At 36.4% G+C, this 20,887-nt stretch overlaps 1 protein-coding gene and 1 long non-coding RNA gene across 2 annotated transcripts; both read left to right on the top strand.

Annotated features, from left to right (window-relative positions):
* Positions 1 to 14: 14 nt before the first annotated feature.
* Positions 15 to 11,819, top strand: LOC139135528 (ER membrane protein complex subunit 3-like). Its single transcript, XM_070702959.1, is given in 8 exon segments — positions 15 to 184; positions 1,785 to 1,842; positions 2,319 to 2,412; positions 2,582 to 2,686; positions 3,642 to 3,803; positions 8,981 to 9,063; positions 11,638 to 11,679; positions 11,682 to 11,819. Coding segments are annotated over 8 exon segments (771 nt in total). The 5' UTR covers positions 15 to 35; the 3' UTR covers positions 11,760 to 11,819.
* On the top strand, positions 4,221 to 5,362 carry LOC139135530 (uncharacterized). Its single transcript, XR_011553007.1, has 3 exons — positions 4,221 to 4,359; positions 4,764 to 4,784; positions 5,181 to 5,362. It is a non-coding gene; the product is annotated as an uncharacterized lncRNA (long non-coding RNA).
* Positions 11,820 to 20,887: the final 9,068 nt, after the last annotated feature.

Here is a 20,887-nt window from a genome sequence, read left to right as displayed (position 1 = left end):
TTTACGAGATATCGTAATTCTCTCAATATTTCAACATGGCGGAGCTTCTGCTCGACACAAATATACGATTCTGGGTAGTTTTACCAATTGTCTGTATAACATTCTTCGTCGGCATCATCCGACATTATGTTAGCATTCTGCTACAGTCAGACAAGAAGGTGGACCTTCAACAAGTTTCAGATAGGTGGGTAATCACATGAATCTCTCGCAGTAAACAAACTGAGTGCTTCGTCGTCTCGTTCTCCATGCAAAGCATTGGCACTGGTAGTGCTACTGTACAGCGGTTCAGTGCAATGGTCATGATGGTCTCATTTTAGAAGCTTAGCGTGACGGCCATGCGTCGTTGTCGGGACGGTCATGCAGAGATCAGTCTAACTACTAACGATTGATTTCACAATATTCCTCAAACAAGCAATATATCACACTCCCCATACAATGCCCTAATACGGTCACCAATGCATGGCTTTTTTTGCACATGTGAAAACGGACATTGTTTTCACAAAGCATTACTGCCCTCTACTGGCAAAGTACACACGCACGCACGTAGTTCTCCATGTACAGCCAAAGTACGTACAATATGTAGAGCATCTACTATAAACTGTAAATATCTCTCAGAAATGTTTCTTCCGCACACATCCCACTGAAAATTATTTTTATTGTAATATACGTATAAACAATATAGGATTGATCTTAGGAACGAACATACACTCAGTGTGACAGTTTTCGGAAGACCTCAGTTTTCTGACATTTAATGACATGCTGTTCGTTGTACGCACTTCGCTCTGTATTGATAGGGTTTTACAAGTCATGTTACAGCATATGAAGTCAGGTGACGCTGCTGTCCGGTTTTGGATAGGTTTTTTTCGGTAGAAGCAATTTCGAGCTACAAACTTGGCGAAGTTAGCCGCACTGTACGATACAAGGTGTCAAACACAACACACATCTAGACAGCCCATGTCCGATATCTAAGCGCCATACACGTGGAAATATAGTTGCATTGTCCATGGATTAAACATAACTAATTTATCACAAAAGTTTTTACAAACAGTTTTCTAAACACATCGAAGTTGAAAATCCAGGGTTTGAAGTTTCAAAATATCAGTATTTAGCCCCTATAATCACATTCCAATACGATGTCCGATTACTGCGATAACAGTCCGATTACTACGCACTAACATTTGGTCAACAATTTGCAACTTTCACCCCCTAAATACCACTTCCGTCCTGTTAACAGTTTCAGGACAAACACAATAAAGTGTCGAAGGCTATGGTAATAAGATTTCATACTGCTCATCATTTATGAAACGGCTTTGAGCGAAATTCACTACCCTGTCTGAAAACTGTCACACTGAGTGTACTTGTCAATCTTCAACTGCAGACCACTGAGGATCAGTGGACATACATGTACATGTATGTACCTTGTGTTCAAAATACAAACTAAAAGCGATTTTCTATTCAAACAAAATTTCTTTGTGTCCCCAGGTCTTCAGTCTTGCCTTAAACTTTGACATTTCAGAAGGTATATGACTTCAGTCATGTTCATCTCGAACAGTGAAAAAACAGTAGTTGTTATCCAATAATAATAATGAAATAACAATGGATATAAAAATAATAATAATTACGAATTTGCAAATATAGAAAACATGCTGTTGTGGTGAACATATTTGCTTCTCTTGACAAAGCATTACAGAGTATTAATGTTCATTTACAGCTTTTATGAACTCAAAATGAAGTGTCTGCATTAATCAATGATAGAGATTGTACTGTACCTATTTAAATTACAGCCAGGCTCTGATGAGGAGTCGACTGCTGAGAGAAAATGGGAAATTCCTACCAAAAGAAGTAAGTATTTGAATGTGAATGATCTTTTTCAGTTGGAAGGCATAACAATAACCCAGTCTTTATGATGATCTTTCCATCAAAAGTTAAAGATCAGCCACATTCTTCAAAGGCCAGATCATTTCAGTATACGGTACATGTAAGTGATTATAATACCATGATAAACTTGACAGATGCAGTGGCCGTAGTCTGTAGATGGATGAACTCTTGGACTAAGGTGTTATCCCCCACGTCCATTTAGTGGGGCTTCAATCCTTTTCTTGTCTTCTTGCTCTAAAAGTAAAGTGACCATAGTACTTCAACAATGTTACAGTTTTCTGTCTGAGCCAAGGTGGCCAGCAATATATTCAACCCCAGTGTTTTTTGATGATTTCCATTTGAAATAATTGTCAGATATAGTCATGGTGCAATCATCTTTCCCAAAGTTTTCTTTGTTCATATCCCCACTGACATTAACGTTTCTGATTTGTCTTTTTAAGTCTTTTGTGTCGAGGAAGTATTTCTTCAACGATGAAGAGAAAGGATTTTTTAAGACGCAGAAGAGACAGGGTGTTGTCAAGAATCCAATGACAGGTAAAAATTTGACGACTTCATTTTTCAACTGCTATCTTTGAAGAATTGTGGTTTGAAAACAAATTTTGCATTATAAGAGCAAACAAGAAATATGTTCATCTTTCTGTGTGTACATATAGTTATGACTTTCACCGCATGATTAACACTAGTGTTTGATATTTCTTGATAGATCCATCAATGATGACAGACATGCTGAAAGGCAATGTGACAAACATTTTACCAATGATAATGATAGGAGGTTGGATCAACTGGACCTTCTCAGGATTTATAACAAGTGAGTTAAGGGGCCTTTCAATTCCACAGTAATCTAGGTATGCTGTAACAGATACTCTCGGTGTCTACAACATGCAGGGCTTGAAATACCAGGATGCATGCCACACTAGGTGTGTCCGTGTTACTCTGTTGCAGGTATATTGCAAGACCAATGTACACACTCAACATACTTTCTGATTTTTTACCGCACCGTGGCATGCTGGATCATGCAGTTTTGGCTGTTTTCATTGGCATTTTATTTGTTGAAAAAAACAATTTTGAAAATTTAATGGTGACATTAATTTAAGTCCCACATGAAATGCAGATGTGTGATGGTACGTGTAGCCCTTCAGTTGAAATTTAAAGCAAAGATGATAAAACTCACACATACAAGCCACATGGAAGTACATGAACATGTGTGAGAAAATATAGTTTTGACAGATATTGATTGGTTTTGTACCCAATTGAAACTTTGTTTAATGTCAATATCTGCTCAATACGGTTCCAACAATATTACACAATGACAAATTCAGTTTTAAAGGACCAACAATAGTAATTTGATGATTCAAAAATCAACGTCTACATTCAACGTACTATTGGTAGTCTTTGAAGATACAACATCAAAACTGAGTTGAGGCTGGAGATTCATTGGAAATTAATTATTCTTTGGGGACCATCTCGGATTGTCGCATAAATTTGTGAAACGAAATTCATTTGTTTAGATCAAAACCTCCGAATGAGTTGGAAACAATTACTGTAAAATTTGTTTGTACAAGTGTGCAGTTTTGGTCATTTTTACACACAATAGAAAGAGAACTTTTGACAAGAAAATACCATTGCAAAAGTGAAGTTCACTAATGGAATTTAGGTTAGACACTCTTCCCCACAATCGTACTGTATGATAAAATTTGAACATCGTATTTAGACATGATGGTATAATATACGTTCTGAGACTCTGTATTTTTTTCACATTACAGCAAAGGTACCTTTTCCACTGACAATACGGTTTAAGCCTATGCTCCAGAGAGGTATTGAATTGGCTTCACTCGATGCATCATGGGTCAGTTCTGCTAGCTGGTATTTTCTCAACGTCTTTGGACTTCGCAGCATGTACACACTTATTCTCGGAGAGAACAATGGTAAGTTAGCATTCATAGTCATTTAAACAGCTACTTGTTATTTGTAATATTTAATTAAACCCCCCCATCAGGGTTTTCGCTAAGCGCCGGCCACCGGCCAATTGGCCGGCTACTTGCACTGAACTGGCCGTCTACTTTTCCTCAAGCCATTGCGATTATTTTGATTTTATACTCGTTCATGCCCATTGTAGGTAGATATTTGTCAATCCCTCGAGTAAAAAAGAGGTCAATTCGAAGTTGTTTCCAATGAAAAAATCGACGACTTGCTGAGCAAATGGTCGTGACCGATCGAACATGGTCAAATATCCAGCGTTGCGTCACGTAACCTCAGTACGACGAAAGTACGTACGATGGCTATGTACTCACCAACAGGACGCACGATGAGAAGGGGCGTGACTATAGCGCATCCGGGACACACTTAGTAATAATGACGTCAGCGTCAGCAGTCACACTTTCCAAACTGATTCCATTATGGCGTCGTCGGCTAAGCGGACACGTCTTCAGGGAAGTGGGGGTCCGCCGAAATGGCGGAAAATTGAAGAGTTCTTTTTAAAAGGTAAGCTTTAAGCTTCGTTTGGAAGTTATGGACCTCTTTAGAAAGAATTTAGACCCGAGTTTCACTAATTTTTGTCGAAATAATTCATCGTTGGTCAACTGTGTGCAACGTTCAAGACCAAACAATCGAGAGATGGACGTTCATGTACGTGGGTTCGTTCGCTACGTTTTGTCAATTTTGTTGTACCTGAATTTTTATTTTGAATGTAGACTGCTATGGAGTATTGTTTGTATTAAGATGACAAATTATTATTAATATGATTTCAGTCGACAAATAGCAATGCGCACAGTTTACGTCACAGGTTGAAACTTAACTGATGAGTGACGTCAGCGTACCCAGTTTCTGTGCGCCAGCTGATTGTAAACAACGGAGATTGATATTTCTTTTGTACAATTGTTTTTCAGGATAAGTTTTCAAATGACAGCGTAAGTAATAATACCTTTAAAATTCGGTGTGCCACGGTCTAATGGGATTGTTGTTTAAGTTGCACGTACCTAGTACTTAAATTTTAAAACTGTAACACTGCTTTTTCTTTGTAATAACTTTACTTAAATCCTTACACTAGTCTTGCTGCCTATATTAACTCCTAAAGGTAACATACATGTTTTTTGTGTGCTGATTTTACCTTACTTAGTTTGCTTCGCCAATCACAGTTACACTTGCATCATTTTTTCCCACTGCCTATCAAAACTTTAAAGTAAATATGGGTAATTTGCTCCCTAGCTATTATTGTATGGGTAGACTAGTGGTGATCTTGATAATTATGTTAGCATTTCCAATGATTTGGATTCTTCATTTTCCTATTTTTTTTTTTATCTCAGATGGGGCATCGAGTTGTGACAAAACCGTTCAGCCAGACACTGGCATTGCATCATCATCATGTGAAGCCTCCTCATCTACATCTTCAGTGCCAAAGGACATGCAGGCCATGGCTACTCGTACAAGTGATCTTGAAAATACCAAAACACCAGATGAAGATAAAGTAAAGATGTCGTGTGACATGTGAGTTACAGCTATTGTGTGAAGTTTTGATTAATTATGATAGAATAGTGACATAATCATGAACTTTTCATTCTAAAATCACTAGACAGTAGTCACTTGAAACAACTTTTAAGTTTAGAACAATTTCACTCTCAAGTTTAATCCTGATATATGTTTTGAAATGTTTTATTCAAGATGATTTCTATTTATTCAATGTATTCCTAATTCTTTTTTCTTTGTAGGAGTGCAACAAGCGGTGGATGTCCTTTTGCCCCTGAAGATGTCGTCAATATCATTGCTGAACTTTTTGCTGTAGACAGAGACACTAAAATCCATAACTATTTCATATGTAGTAAAAACATGTGTAATACTGTCACACAATGTTGTAAATCTGTTCTAGGTAGCAAGAAGTTTCACCATGATAGGTTTATAACTGCAAAGTATTGGTGGTTGGTTTTCAAAGAGGATCAATCAGCTGAAAATTGTGGGATGTATTGTTTTATTTGTAAAAAACACCAGATGGCAAACCCCCCAAAACAAAAGTGAAAAATTCTGCAGTAAACCAAGTATCCGTTTCAAGTATGATGCGCTTAATACCCATGCAACTGTAGGAGTTCATGCAGCCGCAATGGAAAATGAACTCCTCCAGCATATGTCACCATTCCACCAGGAAAATGTCCAGAGAAAGGCTGTGCGAAATTCAGTCTATAATAAAGCGTTTTCCACTGCCTATTTCATCATGTCTAATTACATAGCTAATAGAGTATTTGTCCCATTGATAGAGTTTGCAGAAACTGTATTACATGTCCCAGACTTGAGATACTTTGACCACAAGTCGGTTGCATCATGTGAGAAATACTTATCTTACTTGGCAAGACCCTGAAACAGAAATTACTGACAGTGTTAGATGTCGTGACAGTTTTGGACTTATGACAGATGAAGTAACTGACATATCTGTCAGTCAACAGTTGGTAACATTCATTCAGTATTTTGATAAATCAAAGGGTTGCATGCAAACAAAATTTTTATCAAGTCAAGATATCCTTGTTGAATATAATTCAGCCAATGCCAATGCAATCTATTCATTGCTAAAAAAAGAAATTGAATCTAATGATCTGTCAGTGAAAAGCTGTAAGGGGTTGTCAACAGATGGGGCGTCTGTCATGGTTGGCAGTAGAAGTGGTGTTGCAAGCAAATTTAAGTCTGACAATAATTTGATCATCAGTGTGCACTGTGTCTGCCACAGGTTGGCATTAGCTTGTACAGATAGCAACACAAACATAAAGTATGTGAAGGATGTGTCCACAGTACTTCGCCAGCTTTGGCAGTTCTTTGAAAATTCCCCCAAACGGTTATCAGCATACCTGAAAATGCAAGAAAAGCTGGCAAAAATAAAGTTAACTTCTGACAAGAGTCAGAAAATTGTCATGCACAGACTTAAAAAGGCTTGCAACACCAGGTGGTTGAGTTTTAATCTCGCTGTAGAGGCGACTTTGAGGGATTTTGAGGCATTGCTCCTCACCCTGAATGAGTTTGAAGACGATGCACTTGCCTGTGGCCTACTAAAAAAAATCAGGTCAGTTAAATTTGTTGGCACATTGTATATATTGCAGTCTGTATTACCCATTTTGTCAGAGCTGTCTCTTGTTTTTCAAAGAGATCAGGTTAACTTCTCCCTCATTACAAGCATGGTTTCAGCAACTAAAGATAAACTGAAACAGATTCTCAGTGATAATGTGCCAATAAATAAGTTTGTGTGTGATATTGACTCATTCACAAATATATCCTCTGAGCTAGGTTTCCAGGGCAGCAGTAGACTTGATCTTGAAAGTCTGATGAGAAACTACATTGGTGCTCTGATAGAGAATATAGATAATAGGTTTGCTGAGTCATCTCCAGTGCTCACTGCACTGTCTGTCTTTGACCCATTGAGTATGCCAAGTAAAGACAATGAAACTTTCAGTTCATATGGGCAAGCACATATCAAAGTACTAGCTGATCATTTTTACCAAAATGAGGAAGTTGCTGTAAAAGAAAGCAAAACGCAGAAATTAGTGAATGAGTTTACACAACTAAAATACTACTATGTAGATTACATGAAGGCAAATATGCCTACTGATGTTGAGGAATGTAAAGGCACAGTAACACCAACTCAGTGGCTCTTGACTGAGTTAGTGAGATGTGATAGCTTAACCCCATTTTTCCCAGAGATAACTAAAATAGCTGAAGCTGCACTCTGTGTTCCTGTGAGTAATGCTTGGCCTGAAAGGGGTGCAAGCACTTTGAAAAATGTCAAAACTAGACTGAGAAGTAGACTGTCAAGTGAAATGTTAGAATCTATATTGCATGTCAGCATAAATGGCCCTCCAGTTGCCAGTGCTGAGGCAGAACAGATAATATCTCTAGCTGTAGAACAATGGGAACAAGCCAAAAGTAGAAGATACCGTACAAAAGTACAGGTTCATGCACCATGTGTTACAGTAGACAGTGAGTCTGTCTCAGCACTGGCTTCAGATGGGGCCATTTATGCTGATGCTTCAGTGCAGGTGGATATTGTTGAGACTGAGGAGGAACAAGTTTCAATACAGAATGAAATATTAAAAGTTTCAGCTGCTTTAGGATTACCAGAGGAATACTGTTCCTCAGACCCTGACAGTGATTTTGAATTTGATTAATCCTCTTTTTCCCCAAGTTGTAGTTATTTCCATGTTTTGTCTATGGAGCTTGGTAGAAAGAGGATTAAATTGTAACTGTAATAACATCATGCTACTAAATAAAAGGTTGAAACACTGAAATGAGTTGGTGTGAAGAATGATTAATAATATAATGTTGGGTCAAAGGTCAACATGCCGTCCCCCCACCCCCCGCTGCGCGCAATTGGCCCCCTACTTTGCAGCTATGGCCTTCTACTTCAAATTTTAGTGAAACCCCTGCCCATATGTTATTTGACTTTTTGACGCAATTCTCTTAAGCTGATTTAAATGTACATCATATTCAATGACAAATTTATTTTAATATGGAACAGGGTAAATTTGAAGGGATGTGCGACACAACCCTTTCACCACCATTGTTTAGTCTGACTGTGTTGCTTTCTATAGTAAAGTTTTACTTACATGTATACACAGGGAAATTTGGGTGAAGGGATTGCAGACATTGAGAGACAGCTCAAGCTTCATGAAGTCATAATGCTGAAATACGTTTATATATTGCCAATGGACTGGTTTAATTCAACACATTCTAGTTTTGAATATTAAAATGAGATCAATATAATACTAATTTAAAGTATTGGTAGATGTATCACATACCAGTCGTTGCAATTATTTTTTGTACATGTAAACCTTTCCATTGTTTATGTCAGCTCAACATCAGAGAATATTTATTTCATGCATCCAAATTCTCCAGCGTCATGAAATTAACTGCTGATTCAGGGAGGAAAATTGACAAGTGAGACATGCTTGTATTGTCATTGAACACAGATTTGTCTTTGTAAGCATCTCAAAAAATATCCTTGTTGGTAAATGCACTCAATGTCTTGTGTACACCTTAAATGAATTGACAGAATTTTAGTGATTTGTGTGGAAATATACATGATGACAGTTGAGAGGCAAACCTGTAGACATAACTATATTTGTACTTACAGCTGCTGATCAAGCCCGTATAATGCAAGAACAGATGTCAGGTGGAGGTATGGCCATGCCTCCAGATCCTTCAAAAGCTTTCAAGGTAAGAAATTCTAACACTCTCCTTTGATTTGAGAATTTTCAACTTGGATGTTCAACCCTTTGAGTGCCAAAAGCACGGTACCGTGATAAAATGTTTCCCTGACTATCTTTCAGATTTTCAAAAAATGTTGCAGATTTTCCAAAAATGTTGATCAAAAACTGTAGCTAGTGAAAAGTGATATCCATTTGGTTAAATATTGTCAAAAAAATTACAAAAAAATTCATAAAAATTGATAAAATTTTGCAGTAAAATTTTTTTGGGAAATTTTACAGTACTCAAAGGGTTAATAATTGTCTGATCTTGTTTCTTCATCGATGTTGTATGTATATTGTAATGTTAGACCCGGACATTTATCCATATGTAACTCTTCTTTGTATTCTTTACTGTATGATTTCAATGTAAACCTTTCCATGTATTGACGTTTATTACCCTCACAGCCAGAATTTAGTTGACACCCCATCACAGCAACTGTGCTTTGTGAATGATTCATATAGATATCCACATGGGTTATTACTCGTGACAGAATTTAATTATAGTGTTTGTAACCCTGTACAAGTATCTGTACTTTAACATATTACCAGTGTATAGGATCTTTGGTCGGAGTCTGAGTCATCTCAGTGTTCTCCCAGGCCATTTTAGCGTAGCGGTCCGCTACGCTTCGCCTCTCCCCGCTACGCTTTGATTCTCCCCGCTACGCTTTAAAATATTCCCGCCATCCTTTAGTTCACACGCTAGCGCTCTGCATAGCTACCAGCTGTTGCATGCATTGTCTACACATTAGCGCTCACTGCAACTGCACTGGTGAAAGAGTGGAAGGTGTGAAGTATGGTATGCGTCCGATAAGTTGTCCGTAAGTGTTGAGAGGAACGTTAAAACAATAGAAGAATCGGCTGGGTTGTTCACAAGTTTTCATTCTACAACGACTATTACGACCAACAAAGACCTTTTAGTCGGTATACACCGAGGACAAGTATTCACAGAGTTAGGCGGTGTAGCACTAGCGGGGCCTTTGATCACATTCCCATGCTTTGATCAACGAAATGGACTGCAAAAGAAACAAAAGAAGCAGTTGACTAGTGAGGTTGATTATGATTTTACAATGATGATCTTTTTTTTGCCCGAGTACGATCACGATCGTGATCGAGTTCACATTGCATAAATTCCAATATGGCGGCGGCCATGTTGGCCGACGTGTTTATAACGTGTTGACATTGATCCTGGCGTCGCGTGTGGTTCCACTCTGACACGTTTTCCGAAAGATTTTACACCTGGTTTTCGGGTTATTCTAGTCGTACTTAGTTCATGTCTTGTGATCATCTTGGTGGTATTTTTAAAATCAAGAATCGAACGACGATGTTTAGTGGCAGTGGTAGTTACACGGGGGGGGGGGGGGGGGGGGGGGGGGGGGGGGGGGGGCCATGATGAAACATTATTCGCGGTGTTTGTCGTCCAAAAATGATATAGAACTCAATTACATTTGAATCATGTAAAGCTTAAACTTATGAATTTTCCTCTTTGTTGGCAATTTTTGACAATTTTATTAGCAATATATGTATTAATGAAACTCCAATCAGCAGAACCATTTCTGCTTTCAATCTGAACTTGCTGTTACTGTTTGAATCTTCTATTTTAATTGCAATTGTACTATACTGTGATGATTTATTTAAGTGTAATAAAGAGTTTCCATGATGTTCAAATTGCATACTTGTGTGTTACCATTGCATTTTGTTGTGAGTGTACATGAATGCCTGGGTGCATGTGCAAGCTTATATCCATATGCAAATATAAATTAATGATATGCAAATGATTATGCAAATTAGCCGCTGCACTTTTGCTTGATCCTGGGGAGAACACTGAGTCATCTGGTTATTTGTCTGAGACGTGCAAATGTTGTCATTTGCAGTTTGTACCATAATTCCCACCCTTACAAATCATGGCTTGCACAGACAAATTCAGTTTCAAGAGAGTCATCATCTTGTGGCTATCACATCATATTGAATATCTGCCAAAGTCATCGCAGGCAAAACCATTCTAACTACTCGGCACAGTGTCATAGCATATGCCCCATTTGACATAAATCATATGGACGTTTCCCACCCGCCAGTTGAAGCAAGGGTCAGGGATAGGGTTTTGGTAAACATCTGATTGGGTCAGTGTGCAGGTGGTTACTGCCCTTAGAACCCTGTGCAAAGTCTGAGAAAGCATGTGATGTACAGTCAGAGTCCAGTTTTCACAAATATTTACCCCATGGTGCATGGTGCGATGAGAAATAGTAGTGGACTTTTTGTATTTTGCATTTAGTAAATTTGTTGGACTGACTTGAGAGCAATAAGACTCAAATCCTCATGAATATTTCACAGTAATGGCTGAGACATATCTATATCAAACTTTTCGGCCACTGCACTTTGACCTTTGGCTAGCATACGGCGATTAATAAATCTTAGATGTCAGTAATAAGTAACGCTTGGTTTATGAAATATAATGTAAGATTGTATAAACAGATTTCACATGACTCTGTGGTCAGATAAATCTTCAGAAGGTCTAACACACATGTTGCATTGTTCTCATTTTCAGGCTGAGTGGGAAGCTCTGCAAATCACCGATCCACAACTGGTCAGCTAGACAATGTAGAAGAGGAACTACTCGCCAACACACCGGCGCCAGAAGACATCTATGTCAAAGATAAATTTGTATGAAGGAGGATAGAACGTATTAGTATTTCAGCACTGGCATGATTCGCTGTTCCCATTCACCAAGATACGCATTATTTTCCCCAGTCTGCCATGAATTCCATGAACAATCACAGGATTATAGATTGAGATCACCGTACCGGTCACCTCAGTCACACAGGAATGTCAGTGTTATGACTGTACATGGATACCCCATTGGAATTCCACCGATAAGATATTTAAAATGAGTTATTGTTTTTACTTGTACAAGTCTTTCCGCAGAACTAATGCTGACCTATCGGCAGATTAGCTTTGAGGTATCGCAGTGTCTGTGTCAGGGATATAGGCAGCCAGTAATCTTACCACTGTTCCGTAGCCATTCATAGGGATTCTCTTCTGTGCCAAAGCACTTTGATGAGGGAACTTCAGTAAAGTTACTTGAGTTCCTAGGCCGTGTTTAGGAACACATAGGAACATGTCCAATGCGCTGCCATGACCCTGACCTCTTGACCACCACATTATGGTAAAATAAGTGTACCAAATATCCTGTAAAAACTTCAAAAGGTATAAGATCATGCTGGAATTGTCCTGTATGCAAACATCCAGTAATTCATTATGGCACTTGAACTTTCGGACACTCAAGGTAACACACTCACCCTACATTTCATATACAATGCAAGACCCGAGGTACATAAATATTCCACATTGATTAAGGGTCATTAGCATAGAATTTTAATACCGAAACAATGCTCATTAATGTAATCTGCATATTTGAATATCATTATACCTCGCATCTTGCACTAATAAACATTTCAAGACGAGAGAAAATTACATTGTTTTCACTACGCTGTCATGTTCATATTTTGAGTAAACGTGTATAGTCCATTACAGCCACACTGAATAAATGTGATTTTTTGTATTGTATACCATTGAAAGACAAACCTCCAGCACACAGTGCAAGTTAAGGTCAGAACATAGAGAATAAAACTTAACTTTATACATATATGTCTCCATACATGTATATGTAATTATTAGTGTTTTACTTGTCATTTGTAGCTCTGTATTTCTAAAGAATCCATTTAACTGCTGCTCTTTTTGCACATTTTTTAGAACTAAATTTTGCATCAGGAAAGAGCGAGAATAAACTCCACTTCGTAAAATAATATTTATCAAACAACATGGCTATGCTATCTTCATGAGTAGACACATCTATAGCAAAGTACATGTACAAACGATCATGAGATTTCTTACAGTAAGACTTTGTTGTATTGTCAAGCATGTACACTCTATTTCAAAAGTGATCAAGCTAAACTTGTAGGGACTGAGTTTATTCACTGGATGGGTTAGCTCGTTCACTTGCCACTACACAATATTGCAAGTCTTGAAAACTGGAAGTTTGCCTCTCAAACAGTGTGTCTGTGTTGTCAATGAATTGTTTCTGAACATTAAATACTTTGCAATGAGAAAAAACTTCATAATTTACTAGTTTCTTTGTGTAGTGTAGCATGTATTTGCCCATTTTGAACTTGAAACCAGTTTGAATGGACGTATAGATATTGTACTACTTTTCGTGGGGGGAGGGGGGAGGGAGGTGTCTACATAAATACTGGCATTTGCCTTCAACTTCAAACAGGCTTTTTTTCATGTTTTTGGCAAATGCGGTCAGTTCTTTATCCTGTTTCCATGATGTTGTTTAGTGATGCATGTCAGTTCTTTATCCCTGTCCATGATGTTGTGTAGCTGATGCGTATATTCATTAAAATGATTAGCACGTCATGATATAAGGTGGTATATATTGAAGGCCCATGAACTGGAAATCTCTGAAATTTTTCGACCTCAAAATATCTTCTAATCACTGAGATAACCTTCTTATCATATCCCTTTAAATTTATTGCCTTTAAATATATCATGGCAGCATTCATTTGTGAAAGAAGAGGCAAGAAATAAAACATTTTTTTTCTTATGGCCATTTTAATATGTGTCAAATATTGTATCACAGTAGAGAGCAGTCAGTTCCTTGTATTCAACTGGATGATTCCATGTGGTGCTGTGAAGATTCATTTACATCATCCACTGTCTTTTGCATATTTGAGTGCAGCAACAGTTTATTATCTTCTTGTCCCTTTCGGTGGTTAATGATACCTCATCCTTCGGTAGGTACTCGATACGGACTGATTTTCATCTGAAAGTAAAGGCAGCAAAACAATGCCAAAATAAAGTTGCAGCTCTCCGGTAGACCTTTAATGTCATTGGTCATTCTGGAGAGGGGAATTTTGAGGTACCAAGAAGCAAGTTACTGTGATCTGTACGCAAAAATAATTATGGGGTAGTTTCAGTTACTTATATTAGCAGGTATTATTAGCAGAGATATTATGAACGTGCTAGAAATAAGACATATACCTAAGAAGATCAATATCATTTACAGGGAAACAGTCGTCGCAACCGCGCTCAGAGGTCGTATGGGACCCATGCAACCAATGCCAAGGTACGATGATGATTCATTAATGAAAGTTAAAACATGTCGTCATAATCTACATCATATAATTAAATGTTGCAGCTATGATGATGAGGTGCATCTAGAGATCGTGCACGAAATACATTGTTTGTAAACAGAAACTCGCATAGGCACAGTTCCGACGACTGTTTCCCTTTTATCTATTTTGAAAAATTCAATTTCACGTCATGGAGCGTGGAACGCCAAATGTAGTTAGTCCGTGGGCTAGAGGGGGTCTACGTGCACCCCCATCAGGATAACAAACCTGTATTTTTCAGAAGCCTTGGGATCCCTAGAATACGAAAAAGAATTTTAACAGAAAAAATATAGGGATGGAATAGCTGTTATGGTCATGTTTTGAAGGGTACCGCAAAATCACGATTTTCCAAGCCAAATGCATTTTCGTCAAATCTGTCTTCTTGTAAGTCATGTGCTGAGCTCATTTTTTAACATAACCTCACTTGTTTGGTATCATTAGAAAGGGAATTTATTTCTCTTTAAGATGACATATTGCATTATGCAATATCTTCTACAGTTTTTGTGAAATATAACCAAAACTTACCCCTTACCCCAAAATTTAACATTGCAAATTACAGTAAATCTCAAATTCTACCAATTTTTTAGCTAGGCATAATAAAAAATGCAATGTTTTGTATGAAATCTGTTTTATTTGATACAGGGACATGTCAGAAATATGAAATAGACTTTTAACAGAAAAAATATTGGGAACTTACAGCTGTAACAGTAATATTTTGAAGGGTACCGCAAAATAACAGTGTTGCAGATTTGCATGCATTTTTGTTAAAACTGTCTTCTTATAAGTTATCTGCTAAGCTTGTTTTTGAATATAACCTGGCTTGTTAGGTATCATTAGAAAGATAATGTACTAATCTTTAGAATGACATATTGTAACATGCAATATCTTCTATAGTTTTCATGATATATAACCAAAACTTACCCCATACCCCAAAGTTTACATTGAAAATTTCAGTCATAGCTAAAACCAAATTCTACCATTTTTTTAGCTTGACACAAAAAATCTGGCTGTTTTTGCTATTAAATCTATTTTATTTGGTACAGGGACATGTCAGAAATATGAAATAGACTTTTAACAGAAAAAATATTGGGAATCTACAGCTGTAACAGTCATATTTTGAAGGGTACCGCAAAATCACAGTATTGCAGATTTGCATGCATTTTTGTTAAAACTGTCTTCCTATAAGTCATCTGTTGAGTCTGTTTTTGAATATAGGCTAACCGAATTTGTTAGGTATCATTAGAAAGATAATTAACTAATCTTTAGAAGGACATATTGTAACATGCAATATCTTCTATAGGTTTAATGATATATAACCAAAACCTACCCCTTACCCAAAGTTTACATTGAAAATTTCAGTCATAGCTAAAACCAAATTCTACAAATTTTTAGCTAGAAACAAAAACTCTGGCCGTTTTTGCTATTAAATCTGTTTTATTTGGTACAGGGACATGTGAGAAATATGAAATAGACTTTTAACAGAAAAAATATTAGGACTCTACAACTGTAGCGGTCATATTTTGAAGGGTACCGTAAAATAACAGTGTTGCAGATTTGCATGCATTTTTGTTAAATCTGTCTTTTTATAAGTCATCTGTTGAGTCTGTTTTTGAATATAACCTGGCTTGTTAGGTATCATTAGAAAGATAATTAACTAATCTTTAAAATGACATATTGTAACATGTAATATCTTGCATAGTTTTCATGAAATATGACCAAAACTTACCCCATACCCCAAAATTTACATTGAAAATTGCAGTCATAGCTAAAATCAAATTCTACCATTTTCTTTACCTAGACATATAAAATCAGGCATTTATTTGTATGAAATCTATTTCATTCGGTAATGGGTCATGTCGAAAATATAAAATTGACTTTTAACATAAAAAAGATTGGAATTCTGTAGTTGTAACAGTCAGATTTGAAGGGTACAGCAAAATCTCAGTATTCCTGACTTGCGTGCATTTTTGTTGAATCTATCGTCTTGTAAGTCATCTGCTGAGCTTCTTATAGAATATAATGTAAGTTGTTAGGTATCATTAGTAAGATTATTTATTAGTTTTTAAAATGACATATTTGTAACATGCAATATCTTGTACAGATTTTATGAAATATGACCAAAACTTACCCCATACCCCAAAATTTACATTGAAAACTACTGTCATAGCTAATGTCAAATTCAAGCAATTTTTATACGCAGACATAAAAAATTAGGCAATTTTTTGTATGAAATTCTTTTTATTTGGTACTTGGCCATATCAGAAATATGAAATGAACTTTTAACAGAAAAAATATTGGGATTCTATAGCTGTAACAGCTGTATTTTTAAGGGTACAGCAAAATCTCAGTATTCCTGATCGCATGCGTTTTTGTTAAATCTGTCATCTTATAAGTCGTCTACGTGAGCTTGTTATTGATTATAACCGAGTTTGTTTAGTATCATTGGAAAGGTAATTAACTGGTGTTTACAATGACATATTGTAAAAGGCAATATCTTGTATAGTTTGCATGGAATATGACCAAAATGTACCCCATACCCCAAGGTTTATAGTGAAAGTACTGTCATAGATTACGTGATCAATTTCCGTGAATTTTTAGCTAGACATGATAAAAATAGCTCTGTTTCGGTATTAAATCTGTTGTATATGGTACTGGTCATGTCAGAAATGTGAAATAGACTTTTAACAGAAAAAATATTTGGACTGTATAGTTGTAACAGCCATATTTTGAAGGGAAATGCAAAATCGCAGTACCGCAAACTGGCACCTTTTTTGTTAAATTCTTCTTCTTGTAAGTCATCTGCTGAACTTATTTTGTGACACAACCTGGCTTGTGAGGTATCATTAGTAGGGAAATTTATTCTTCTTTAAGATGACATATTGTAATATACAATGTCATTCATAGTTTTCCTGGAATATGGTCAAACTTTACCCCATACCCAAAAAGTTCAAATCGCAAATTACGGCTCATCTTAAATTCTACCATTTTTGCTGCACATAATACAAAAGGCAATTCTTATAAATCTGATTTATTTGTTACAAAAGTATGTCACAAGTATAAAATTAACTTTTAACATTAAGATATACAATTTAGTAGCCACTTGGATCATTTTTGGAGGGGGAACCCATATATTGCAAATGTATGTGTTTCGGCAAATTTGCCCTGATACCTGGGTACCCTTCCAAATATGATCCAAAAGGCTACAAAATCATATTATGTTCCTGTTAAAAGTTAATTTCATATTTGTAACATACTTTTTTTAACAAAAACACAGATTTCATAGATTGCATACAAGCATTGCCTTTGGTATGTAAAGTTAATAAATTGTAAAAAAAGGTAGAGTTTCAGATTTGCAGTAATTTGCTGTGTAAACCTTGGGTATGGGGTAAGCTTTGGTCCTATTTCATGAAACCTAAACAAAACATTCATATACAATATGTCATTTTAAAGACTAGTAAATTACCTTTCTATTAATACCTAACAAGCCAGGTTATGTCAGAAATCAAGCTCAGCAGATGACTTTTAAGAAGACAGATTTAATAAAAAAGCAAGCGAGTTTTCAATACTGTGATTTTGCGATACCCTTCAAAATATGACTGTTACAGCTGTAGAGTCCCAATATGTTTTCTGTTAAAAGTCTATTTCATATTTCTTACATTCCCCAGTACCAAATAAAAAGATTTTATATAAAGCATTGGCTTATTTGTTATGTCTAGCCAGAAAATGGTAGAATTTGACGATAGCTACAAAAGTAATTTTCGATATAAACTTTGTCGTATGGGGTAAGTTTTCGTCATATTCCATGAAAACTATATAAGATATGGCATATAACAATATGTCATTTTAAAAGTAGTAAATTAGCTTTTCAATGGTACCAAATAAACATGGTTATGTTATAAAATTAGCGCAGCAGATGACCTACAATGTGACAAAGTTAACAAAAACACATATGAGTAGTCTGCACTGCTATGATTTTGCAATACTCCACAGAATATGCCTGTTACAGCCATAGTATTCTTTCTGTTAAAAGTCTATTTCATATTTCTGACATGTCCCTGTACCAAATAAAACAGATTTAATTGCAAAAACGGGCAGATTTTATATGTCTACGTAAAAAAATGGTAGAATTTGTTTTGTTTATTACGACTGAAAATTTCAATGTAAACTTTGGGTATGGGGTAAGTTTTGGTTATATATCATGAAAACTATACAAGATATTGCATGTTACAATATGTCATTCTGAAGATTAGTAAATTATCTTTCTAATGATACCTAACAAGCCAGGTTATATTCAAAAACAAGCTCAGTAGATAACTTATAAGAAGACAAATTTAACAAAAATGCATGCAAATCTGCAACACTGTGATTTTGCGGTACCCTTCAAAATATGACTGTTACAGCTGTAGATTCCCAATATTTTTTCTGTTAAAAGTCTATTTCATATTTCTGACATGTCCCTGTACCAAATAAAATAGATTTAATAGCAAAAACGGCCAGATTTTTGTGTCAAGCTAAAAAAATGGTAGAATTTGGTTTTAGCTATGACTGAAATTTTCAATGTAAACTTTGGGGTAAGGGGTAAGTTTGGTTATATATCATGAAAACCATACAATATATTGCATGTTACAATATGTCATTTTGAAAATTAGTACATTGTCTTTCTAATGATACCTAACAAGCCAGGTTATATTCAAAAACAAGCTCAGCAGATAACTTATAGGAAGACAGTTTTAACAAAAATGTATGCAAATCTGCAACACTGTTATTTTGCGGTACCCTTCAAAATATGACTGTTACAGCTGTAGATTCCCAATATTTTTTCTGTTAAAAGTCTATTTCATATTTCTGACATGTTCCTGTATCAAATAAAACAGATTTCAGACAAAACATTGCTTTTTTTATTATGCCTAGCTAAAAAATTGGTTAGAATTGGAGATTTACTGTAATTTGCAATGTTAAATTTTGGGGTAAGGGGTAAGTTTTGGTTATATTTGACAAAAACTGTAGAAGAATATTGCATAGTGCAATAAATTCCCTTTCTAATGATACCAAACAAGTGAGGTTATGTAAAAAATGAGCTCAGCACATGACTTACAAGAAGACAGATTTGATGAAAATGCATTTGGCTTGGAAAATCGTGATTTTGCGGTACCCTTCAAAACATGACCTTAACAGCTATTCCATCCCTATATTTTTTCTGTTAAAATTCCATTTCGTATTCTAGGGATCCCAAGGCTTCTGAAAAATACAGGTTTGTTATCCTGTGGGGGGGGGGGTGCACGTAGACCCCCTCTAGCCCACGGCCTAAGTGGTATGCTGCGAGGAATATGTATAAGTTATCAAAGAGGAAAATTGTTTGAGTTAAGTATTTTGTCTACTCTTTAGGCAATATCACTAACAGAGGGGCGGACATATTTTGTTTAGATATTAACGGTTAATAGTCTTAACCAAGAATTCGTAAAAATGAATGTGTTTCCCGTTCCCTGTGATGGTTGACACAAACCACGGACAGCTGCATGGGAACTTTGCGTGAACCATATTTTCATGCCAATTGAAAGAGCTTTAAGAACCCATGGCGTATTGTCATTTCTTGATATATTTGAAATACGATGCTAGGAATGTTTATTCTATGCTGTTGAGCTATTTATGTGCATGTGCAGTGTTGATGCACTACAACCGATAGTTGACATTTGGTCTTTCAAATAATATGTTTATGAATGTTTTGTGATGCCATCAAACTTTAAATCACATTTTAAAAGTTTGTTGCCATATTTCATAATTAAATATGAACCACAAATTTTCCCATATTTCATAATTAAATGTGAACCACGGCTTGTCAAACCTGATCATGATCGTTTCCATTTTTGCGAAACTTTCAATTTCGTTTTGATTTTTCACCCAATCATATGATAAGCCGAGAGTATGTAGGGCCTGGCTGTCCTATGACATCGAAATAGCATTTAAAGCTATCTTGCATTAAGCCCCTGGAGCCGGAGGCAATGCCATTCGAAGGGTAAACACATATATACGGCGGTTTTCGACCCCCTCCCCTGTTTTCGCCCCATGTGGACTTTTGATAAAAGTGTCAACTTGATAAAATCCACATTTTCGACCCGCTTTTTAAATCTAGAACGGCTTTCATAACTTCAATCTAAAGAACTCCGTACATGAGTAAAGAATCGTTTGTGTGTGATAGGACACCAAAAATACACAATGATTTTCTTAATTCTATTACTATGGCATTTGCAGTTTTTACAATTATGTAGACTTCTGACTAAAGGATGGTAAAAAAGTAGATCTTGACATCAGTATTTGGCAAAAAAATATACTTTTGACAACACCCCTTCCTATTTAACGGAAATTATGACATTGCGGCTTTGTAGTTGGAACTTTCCAGGGTACAAGTACAGCTGTACCCAATTCGGGGTTAAGTGTTCCCCATCCTGCCAGCAAATTCAAAATGTTCTAATCGGAAGGGGATTAATCAACCTTCCACGGTACACCTGTACCCAATTCAGGGGTAGTGCCCCGGGCTCCCGGATTTAACCTGTTGAAATCGGAAGGAGTTCAACGAACTTTCCAGGGTATACCTGGTTCCAATTCAGGGGTAAGTGCCTCGCCCCG

This window comes from Ptychodera flava, chromosome 6 (genome assembly GCF_041260155.1).
Source record: "Ptychodera flava strain L36383 chromosome 6, AS_Pfla_20210202, whole genome shotgun sequence".
In the NCBI taxonomy this organism is placed as follows: domain Eukaryota; kingdom Metazoa; phylum Hemichordata; class Enteropneusta; family Ptychoderidae; genus Ptychodera; species Ptychodera flava.
Note: the sequence above shows the minus strand (reverse complement) of the source record. Positions and strands in the feature narration are given on the sequence as shown.